At 46.0% G+C, this 10,536-nt stretch overlaps 1 protein-coding gene across 1 annotated transcript; it reads right to left on the bottom strand.

Annotated features, from left to right (window-relative positions):
• Positions 1 to 343: 343 nt before the first annotated feature.
• On the bottom strand, positions 344 to 3,209 carry BTG1 (BTG anti-proliferation factor 1). Its single transcript, XM_082280799.1, has 2 exons — positions 2,804 to 3,209; positions 344 to 1,624 (listed from the first exon to the last, which is right to left on the bottom strand). Exons 1-2 carry the CDS (start codon positions 2,949 to 2,951, stop codon positions 1,260 to 1,262), a joined length of 513 nt encoding a protein of 170 aa, XP_082136925.1. The 5' UTR covers positions 2,952 to 3,209; the 3' UTR covers positions 344 to 1,259.
• Between the last annotated feature and the right edge of the window lie 7,327 nt (positions 3,210 to 10,536).

Below are 10,536 nucleotides of genomic sequence, written 5' to 3'. Positions count from 1 at the left end.
CCTTCATCAGGAAGCCAAGTAAACTTTAATCCTCTGGATTTATTCAAGTCATCTTTGGTGGATGTTATTTCTGTACCTTTTCCTCATATCCTGGAATTATTGACCCTGGAGTTATTTCCACATTGACTGATTTTAAAAGGTTTAAAGTGACATATACATCATTGTGTTCCCCTAAACTTCCCAAGCACTAATATGTGAGGTCTTCGTTAATCCAGGTCTGTACCAAGTGTTCCCTAGCATCAGGGTGCCATTGATGTTTTTAAGCCTTTATAGTACCTATTTCATTTCTACTGTGAGACAAAAATAATTTAACTGATCCTATGTAATCACGACAAGAGATTAATTAAAATGCCAAGATAGGAAACAATTTATTATAGAGAGAAGAAAAATTTCTCATCCAAAATATAGAAATCTGTACAACTTTGCCACAATCAATATACATGAACTGTACAAATTTACACCAGTTCATAATTTACCAAATAAAAGATGACTAACAAAGTTCACAAAATAGATGGTGGTTTGTGGAAAAGACTTTTACCCAATTAAGAACAAGGAAATTACAAACCAGACCTCCACTTTCTAAAAATAAGAAGTTTACTCAGTCTTAGAAAACTACAAGCTAGCAAATGTACAGATAGCTGGCTGGTGCTAACACCACAGTTCAGACAGTGTCTTTATATGGTCTTTTTAAAGCCTGTTGCCATGGCAGACTCTGATCACTTGCTACTTTTGAGGCCAATGTAAAGATCTGACCATTTCCCCAGGTCATTCTTACTAGTTTATCTTATGTACATTTATACATATTTGTAAGTGCTAGGTAAAAGTCTGAAAAATAAAATTTCCAGTACTATGGTGTTCATAAGTCTTGTTACTGAGCTGCCAAAAATGCTAACAATTAATAAATGTCATAGTGCAAATTTACTCTGCAAGACCTACTGCAGAGAATCACTTTATAAATACAGATTGGGGTTGAAAATTGGTGTAGAAGATAAGTCAGAAGTCTTGGAGAAACTGACACTTCCTAGATCTTCTTACTCCCTAGCAAGCTGCAATCATTTTGACTCACAGGCTATTAAATCACTGAAAGGTACTGTCCAAACTATGGCACTGTCACTTTAAAGTATACCACTCTAACGTGTGCCAGATCTTCACAGCTGTGACATGGTTTAAATTCCATAATCCATCCCCAGAGGTGCCCACCCAAAGTAAAAACCAAATTTATCCATCCATTTTAAGGTGATCCATCCACAGACTATATCTTAACCTGATACAGTCATCATATTGTAGCTTTTGGAAGGGCTAGTTCTGCCCAAGAGAAGTTCCTCCTTACAGCTTATTCTGCTGTCTACCATTTGCATGTTGGTGTTACTTTGGCTACCTCCTGCTGGTGCAGCTTCATACAGCACACAGATTGAGCCATCCTCTCCAATGCGATAGGACACTTCATACGGGTCAACCCAGAGAGTGAGTTCGCTCGGAAGAAGCTGAAACAGTTCCTGACTGCTCAATCCAATCCGCTGTGCTGCCTGTCCAATGAGAGGATCCATTTTATGGTTGATCCGGATACATCGGTAACCTGATCCCTTGCATGGCTTTTCTGGGAACCAGTGGTGTTTATAATGTTCTATAAAATAAAAAACAAACATTATCCTCCTTAATTCCGTGTTCAAAGATAGATGCAGTGATTACTGGTCTCTAGCGAATTTCGCACCTCAAGATCTTAAAAAGCTTATTATTTTAGCATCAAATTACTTGAGAAATCATTATAGGCTTTATTTGTGCTGATGATTTACGTAAGTGCAATCAATGTCCCTTGGGAAGCACTCCTACAAAGTTACTGTTTTGTGCTACTATAGAGAACAACGTCCACCACCAGAAAGGAGTGAAAAGCAACTTCCCAGCATTCAGAAAAACAAATATGAAAATACAAAAATTATTACATACATAACACAAAAACTCGAGAGCTTCAAAACTTCATAAACCAGATAGGAAAATAGACCCCTTCCAGCATCCTCTTGAGATCACACCCATGCTTAGCTTCTCACATTCTAAGAACACCAAAATAACTAGGGAAGAAGCTGGGCAGCATTTACCGACTGACTCAGGCTGTATTTCACCACTGTTCTTCCCAGCCTGTTTTCCATGGCGAGAAACCAAGGACTTCACTTACCTCAGGAGTTTTATCCCACCCCAAACGCTATAGATCTGACGGTACTTAAAGACACCATCAAGCCCACTGGGACACAGGCTTGGGATTACAAAACCTACAGGGCAGCGAAGGAACCCTCGGTATTTCCTTCTAACCAGGGCTGTGGGCCGGCTAAGAGAGGCTTCCAGAAGAAAGGGGAACCGAGACTCATCGCCCACCGACGAATTTTACTTGACAAAAATAAACAACTTCGGAGCATTTTTCTTTCTGGAAATCGGGCGGTTTGAGCCCTTGGCGCGGAGCTCAAGTCCGGGCTGCTTGAAAGCTTTGTCTGCGGAGCCAAGGACTCTGTGTGTGTGGGGAGGGGGAGCTGCCTGAGCGACGCCCGAGCCCCTTTTGTTTACAGCCCGCTCTGCCTCCCACACCCGCCGGGGCCGGCTCGGCACGGAGGGTCCCAGCAAGGGGCGAGCCATGGCCGCGGTGCCCCAGTCGCCCCCCGCAGGGGTTCCAGCCCCTAGAAAGGGCCGATCTTTCCCTTGCCCTCTCTCCAGCCGGCCGGCCGCCCGCGGGGCGCGGTGCCGCCCGCACCGCCCAGGCAGGCGGCCCGCGGCGGAGGGGGGGGAGCGGCTCCCGCCGCGCCCACGCCGCCCTCACCTGCCAGCAGCTCCTGCAGGCACTGGCTGAAGGTCTGCAGCTGCCGCTCGTTCATCAGCCCCTTGGTCCGCAGGAACTTGGAGATGAAGCCCACGGCCGCGGCGATCTCACGTATCATGCTGGCCCGGGTGTACAGGGCGGGATGCATGGAGGCGGCGGCGGACGGCAGCCAGCTCTCCGGGATGGCCGGCGCTGGGGCGGGACGGGTCGGGACGCGGCGCGGGGCGAGCGGCGCGGGACAGGACGGGACGAGGGCGGCGCGGCTCTAACTGGGCGCGGAGCAGGCGGCTGAGCCCAGATCACATCCCGGGGGCGGCAGCCTCCGCCTCCTCTTCCTGCGGCAGGGGGGCGGCGGCAGCAGCGGCAGCAGCGGCGGCCGCGGCAGCGCTCCCCGCATTTCCTGCGGCGAGGGGCGAAGGGAGCTACTCGCCGTCCGCCGCCTCTTATAGCCGCCGCCGGCCGGAAGCTGCGTCACGGCGCCGGGGGCGCGCCGCCGCCAATCCGGCGATCGCACCATCGTGACGGCAGGTGGCGGGGCGGGGCCGGCCGTGGTGGGTGACGTAATCGGCTGTAAACAAATAGAGCCGGGGGCGCGCGCGGGGGGCGGTGCAAAGGGTCGCGTGCCCGCGCGAGAGCCTCTGCGTGCTGGGGCGCGCGCCCGCGCTGCGGGGAGCCGTGTGCGCGGGGGGCGGGGCGCGCGCCGGTGCGAAGCGTCCCCGCGCGGGTTCCCGCGCTCATCGGCGCGGGCGCGGCACGGTGCGGCGCGTGGCGCCGGCTGGCGGCGGGACCGCGCGCAGTGCGCGAGCGGGCGGGGCTGCGGCGCGCGCGGCCGCGCGCTGTCTCCGGGGAGCGCGGAGCCACGTCAGCGGCGGGGGCGGGCGGCGCGCGGGGAAGCGGCGGCGCGGGGGCGGGCGGGGCCGGGCGGGGCCCTTCGGGCGCTCGCCTCGGCCGCGTCGGGCCGTGTCCGTGCGCTGGTACCTCCCCACGCAAGGGCGGCCGCAGCAGGACGTGGGCGCTCGCACACCGATGATTGTTTGTGCCCGCAGGCAGCGGCGGTGACGTGTCTGTGTCCGCTTTCCTTTTCTCGGAGCGCAGGGCACCAGGCAGTGGTGGCGGTGGCATCGCCGGTGAACGGCGGCCCGGGAGCCCGAGCGTGGTGCTTCCTCACGCTTGTGAACCTTGGCCTTCAGACAGCGTCCACACCGCGGTCTCCGCCCGGGGACCTCGCGCAGAGCGAACCCTTCCTCGGGCAGCCCCAGGCCCTGGTGCGGGAGCACGACGAGACCTTCCCTCGGCCGGGGGCCAGGCCTCAGCCCTGGCTCCCTGCGGACATGTCCCGACGCAGCGTCTGGCCCTGCACGCCCCCCGCACTCCGCGCGTTCCCCCGCTCTGTGCTGTTAGCCCAGCTGTCCTGTCACAAAGCCCCTGCGGGGCGTGATGCATCAGCTAGTGACTGCCGAGAAGAGTGTCAATCTCAGGCCTTCCAGTGCTTTTTGCAAAACAAAAGGGGAGACGAAAGAAGCGGCAGAAGTTTTCTGTTTGGTTGGTTTGTTTTGATGTTGTTAAAAACACAGAAATGTAGCTTCTTTGATAGAAACCTTATTCTCTCCCGAGGATATGTGCCCTGCCTCCATGCAAAGCTGTAGATGGCATACAGCCTGATCCCTGATATTTGCATGTACAGTTCTTACAGTGAAAGGATCAGAAGTTAGCCCAACAAAGGCACACATAACACACGATTTCTTTTTCAGTGGAAAGAATTCACTAATGAAATATATAAAAATACACGTGTGAAATAATTCGAATAAAAGATGAAAATACACGGGTTTTTTGCTTATCTGGTGTGAGAAATATAACTATACTGCTTTTGGTCTTTTCTTTCCACACGGGATCTATTGTATCTTAGGCTGCCAGCCTCAAGGGACTTTCTTTGACTCTATACACAGGGGAAATCTGCAAAACACCTTCAAAAGACAATCCTGAGAGCTCAAACTCACAGCTTTACTGCATACTAAAAAAATGTTGGTGTGGGTTTTAGAGCACAGCCTCATCCATTCCCCCCTACTAACTTCTGAGTGTTACAATAACAATTATGAGCTGACCCTCCCTTCTGTGAGAAGGGAAGAGCTGCCAACTTGGCCCGTGCTCTTGCTGCTCCTTAGGTGCCAGCCATCCTTTCTTCTCTGTGCTTCTGTGGCATATGTGAGGTATACCCAGAGCTGCCATTTCTGCTCTGTTGATAGGGTAGAAAGTGCTGTGCTCTTTCAAACCTTGAAGCAGCAGATCCTTCTCTCCCTTGAAGCAAGGTCCACCATCCTACTGGAAACTGTCACCTTATGCAAAAGTGATGTTTGAGCTTTACAATTACACTGAAATAATTACTGGAAATACTTCAAAAAAAACAACAATAAAATAATACAATGTTTGCCACCTTTGCTTGGACCTGAGCTTTATTATCTTGGCCACTTTGTCATCTCTTCTGCTTAGTTCCATCCAGAATCGAATGCTCAGGAGTTTTAGGAACTCTTAAGCAGGTAAGTGGTCTTACATAGTAGCACCCCAAAACATGAGGTTTAGAAAGCTGTCACCAGCCATAATTGCCATGGACAGCAGAGCTGTTCATATTTGAATCATCCCCCTTGACTTGTGCTTTTAAGAACATAATGTGGCAATATGTACTTCATGTCACACTCTGTGAGAGGAGAGTAATTTAAAAAATCCTTTTAATCTTTTTTTTTTAAAAAAAAAAAAAGCTTTCTGGCCCATCAAGGAGTTCCTCTCAAATCTCTTGCAAAGTCAATAAATTCAGAACTCTTTAGCAATCAAGTTTTCATAGTTCCTATTGATTCCAAATAGTAACAGCATATATAAAGGCAGTCTTTTCTCTGGAAAGGGTAAAATGCTGTGCATACACATCCAGTCCACCGGCGAGGAGTGAACTACCTTGGTGTTCATTGCTTGCAGCCACCAAGCTGTTCAAGTGTAACTTCAAGGCCAAGGCTTGAGATGCCTGCCAGGAGGATCTCATCCCTATCCGTGGGCATGAACAAGGTAACTGGAGCTGCTGATGCTAATAACTGTCTTGTTTTCCCAGTCCAGGCAAATCCAGTTTCATCTCAGTGCTATGGTGAGACAGCAAAGAAGCTGCTGCCATTTCTGGCCTGTGAAATTCTCCCAAAGATCCTCATCTTTAGAATCTGCAGGCTCTTATTGATGAGAAAGACTTTGACATGGAGCTCATGGGATCAAGCAAAGTCAACTTTTCTTGATTGGACTTTAACGGAGAGCATCAAACAAACTGGCCATACCGTTGCCTATTTGTAGCTTAGCTTCCTGCCAGCTGCCAGCGTGTTTCACTGATCTGCCACACCACTCTGAACTTCTTTGGCACTTCCACATTTCAGGATATACAAAGTGGTTCTTTTTTCTCTGGCTGGGTCCCAGCTGTCTGCTCCTGTCTCTGTGGCTCCAGACACAGAGGAGGCGGTTCGCCTGGTTAACAGTGCAAGATGCTCACCCTTAATGGCAGGGTGTTGAGAAGGTAAATGTAAACATTTAAGAACTGCCTTATTCAGCCCATCTGATACTTTAAATGAGGCAGAGGCCCTAGGGAGAAAAAAAAATAAAGAAAAAGAATATGTGATCATGTAATTAAGGACTGGATCATAATGGATATGCACAGAAAGGTTGAATTAAGGTTATACTGGTCTTCCAGCTTCTGATATTTCCTAACTTTTAAGGAATACAATGCAACCTTTACAACATTTCTTTCATGTTGTTTTGGCAGGAACTGTTTCTTGACATTGGTTTGGAGAGAGCCTAGCACTTTGGTAGTTCTGTCATAATGGAAATAAGCAATAGAAATACACTTTTATCTGTGACACACACACACACACACTGCAACTATTGCAACATGCTCATTTCACAGCTTTTTCTGAAGAAAGCTACCGAGTGTTCTCTGTGGTAAATGGGAAGATTCAAGAGATCAAAGGAGAAGAATTAGAGTTACTTGATTTTTAAAAAATTTGCTCTGGTCTTAGGGTCTGAATTAGTATATATTTATTTATGCTAATAAATACACTATATATTCAGCATGGATATTTTTTCCTGTTTGAGAAATGATTCCTGACAGAATAATGAAATACAAGAAAGTGTGAAAGCATTACAGGCTTTTTATGTGGTATCTTGTTAAAGCCTTTAAGTGTAGAAAAGTGTTAGGTCTCTCCTCTTCCTGTTTCACTGTCAATTCTAGATAATTTTTTGCATTGTTTGGCATTGACCTAATAAAGAAATAATGGTTGAGAAGTAATTGGTATTTGTTTCCAAAAAGCAGTATAAATGCCTTAGATTGGCAAAAGGTTTCTCTCACCTGTAAGCTGAAGAGTACTGACTGCAATACTTAAAATACAACAATCCATTCTATGTATGGAGTTTGGTTTCAGCACAGGTTGATATTATGAAAATGCCACAGTATTTTGTCATTTACCAAGTATTTGGAAATGTATAGGAAGAGGTTGCCTCATTTATTTTTTCTTTCTGCAGAAGAAAGCTTTGCATGGCATGCTTAAAACATTTTTCAATGGTTTTTTTTTTAGCTCTTATTCAGTCTTTGAATATGCAGTGGCAGCTTCAGTGACATTAAGTTGCTGCTCCAGGAGGCAGATGTAACCCAGAGTCCATAGCCAGCCCTGCATGCCATGCTGCTCTTCAGGGGACCCCATGGCTTGGTTGTGAGTTCCCACCATGGTGAGTAAAGTTTTCAAGCAGACACTCCTCAAGCTACAGTGGTGATATGGGAGTCCTCCCTGGAAAAACTTTGGCTCCGAGGCTTGTTTGTAGACAGAGACAGCAGTAACCAGCCCCCCATGCTGCAGGTGAGTGTCCTTGCCTGCCTTCAAGGGGAATATTGGCCCCAAGGCTTTTTTTCCCTGACTCCTTGAGAGCAGGCTGTCACTCCTATTGTGTTGCCACTAGAAATGTTTGGGCTTGAGCTCAGGCTCAGACCTGGGCTCAGAAATGTCATATGGATCCAGCCCACTGGCAAAGCAACACTCTCCAGTGAGGAGGGAGTAAGGGCTTTTCAGCTCCCGTTGTAAGCCTGTCTCTCAACCCAGCATTGCAACACTGTACATAACTGCAGTGTTGGAGCAATGAGTTGTTTCATCCTGAAAAAGTGTGGGGGTGAAAAGTCAGTCACATACTCTTCCAAAATGGAGAAGTCTCACATCTGAAAGGATGAGATAGACTGGTATGAGTCAGAGAAAGGGCAGAAGTCTGATTTGTGACCACACTGGGAACTTCCCTCTCTCTTCAACATGTTCATGCTTACATGCAAACCCACACACCTGCAGTCTGCATTTCTAAATTGGTCTATCAGGCAATGAATTCCTCAGACCACTTCTCACGTAAGTAGAGTCCTGTTTAAGAAAGTGGGACTAGTCCTGTAAGCCAGAGTCCCATTCTACAGTTTGGCAGTTGTTCAACATACATTGCTGCTGAGGCAGGAAGCTCAAGAGTGGATGGAAAGATTCAGAAGGGCAGCAAAAGCTGTCAGCATTTGTCATAACTATGGCATGTTCATTTCAGGAGAACCATCTCATGACATCCTAAAATGACAAAACTTTACTGGATTTAACTCCTTACAGAAAAAGGTTTGCTCTATGTGGGATAAACTTGATTTCAAAGGGGCCACTCACTGAGAAGATATTCCTTGTGGCATGAGCCTCAGGTGGCAGAAACCAGAATCTGGCCAGGACAAATTCAACAGAAGGCTTTTCCTATGCTATTGCTTTGACTTCAGCAAACAACATGTGACAGCATACACATGTAGCAGATAGAAGCAAATTCAGAACATAGTATTCTGTTTTGCTTATCGAGATGATTTTTTTTCCTAAATGGGATAGTAGCAGTGTGGCAGTACATGGAACACTTGTTTTTAGTAAAGCAATCATAGTTTGGGTCCAGTAAAAACAAAAATTTAAGAAGACAATAGAAACAGATCATTTGCAAGCTTGTCAATAGAGAGAACTCCTTGCAACATAGCCATACATAACCTTTATTACACATTTGGGTTTTCATTTTTATGAACTTATGAATAAAACAGGATAAACTAACCTAGGTGAGATAAACGATCATTCATTACAATCCTGAATGGAAGTTGTTAACAATAATATTAAAGTGAAAGTATCTTGTAAGTGCAAAGAGTGATTCAACCATTCGTTGTGCTCTGCAATCAGATGATGTAATCTCAAATTCCAAATTTTTACCTTTCCTGTAGTTTTTCATAGTAAAACTGGGATGGGAGGGATAATAAAGAGGTTTATAGTTCTCTTCTTCTCAGGGTTTTTCTTTTTTCTGGCCTGCCATATAGTTTTAGGAAGACCTGAAATAATTTCAAACACCCTTGTCCATAGTGCCTGTATTATGGGCTCCTGCACTGCCTGGTGACTTCCAGAGCAGCCTGTGTTGGTCAGCACGGGGCTCTCAGTCACCCTATGGTCAGGCGAAGGAAAAACCAGGAATTTTTCATGATACTTTTATGACAGTATTTCCTGACTGTTAGAATTAAAACTGTGACTGTCTGCAGATTTTAAGTGCAAATTCCATTAAAATACTTATTTTAAAGATTTTAAGAAACCAACATGTTGATCCTGCAAGTATTTTTTTCCTTAGTATTTGCACCTTATGTACTTTGATTTATGATATAGTTTAAAATCCAGATACATTTTTAAAATATTTTGATAAACATCTGAGAAAAGCCCCTTTCATTTATTTTCCAATGATGTCATAAAAATGTCTTAAGCAGCTTTATTAAGATTTGTGATTTGGAAATCAGGTACACTCCTAAATAGATGGCTTCTTTGGACCAGTTATTAAGTAGCAGCGACCAAACCTTCACCAAATCTGCCTGTCTCAAAAATGCCGCAAAATAGCAAAACGTGGAGATGTTGTAATGGTAACACTGGACATTTTAGGCCAGGTCTGCACAGACTACAAAGGATATTACCTACTATGCACTTACTAAGACAGAAAGAAACAGTAGAACAGTGATTGCAATATTTAGCTAGACGTACATACCTGCCTCACTATACTCCAAACATTTCTCCACCAAAGCTGGACATGTGGGTTTTTTGGCTTGTAAATCAGGTGTCTCTGTGTGTGTTTCATTTTGTGCAGGGTCTGGCATTGGAGGTCAAATTATTTCATTTTGGCTGGGGTTTTTTTGTCCTTTTATTTTGGTCTATTTAAATCCTGCATATCAATGCAGCGAATACTTTGCTGCAAGAAGAGGCACTTATCTTTTTCCCCCCCTCATTTTTTTCTAGCCAACACTTGCCACAACTTATTCACTTTCCCATTGTCATTTGTAGTCATGGCACTACTCCTGTTACAGCTTTTTTTCTCCTTGCAATGGTATTAACTCAGGCATTTTAATCAGTCTCAGACAGAATTCTCAGGACAAAATTAATATAATTAGTTCTCTAGGACAGATTTGGCAGGCTGACGGAACATCACATAGAGAGTCTGTGTTATTACCTTCCTTTGAGTACTGAGAGATTTTCTGGATATTATCAGGTGGGAAGAAAAATTAAAATCACAGCTACACAGCCCTTACTTGATTGTGTAGCTGTATATACAGTGCTGTTCAACTGCATTTACATGTGGACACTTCAATCATGCTTGTTTGAAAGTGTAGTCACTCATCCCTTTAACGGGATTGTAGAGCGTGTCAC

The sequence above is a fragment of the Coloeus monedula genome (assembly GCF_965178545.1).
Source record: "Coloeus monedula genome assembly, chromosome: 4".
Taxonomy (NCBI): Eukaryota; Metazoa; Chordata; class Aves; order Passeriformes; family Corvidae; genus Coloeus; species Coloeus monedula.
This window is presented reverse-complemented; position numbering and strand designations above follow the sequence as displayed.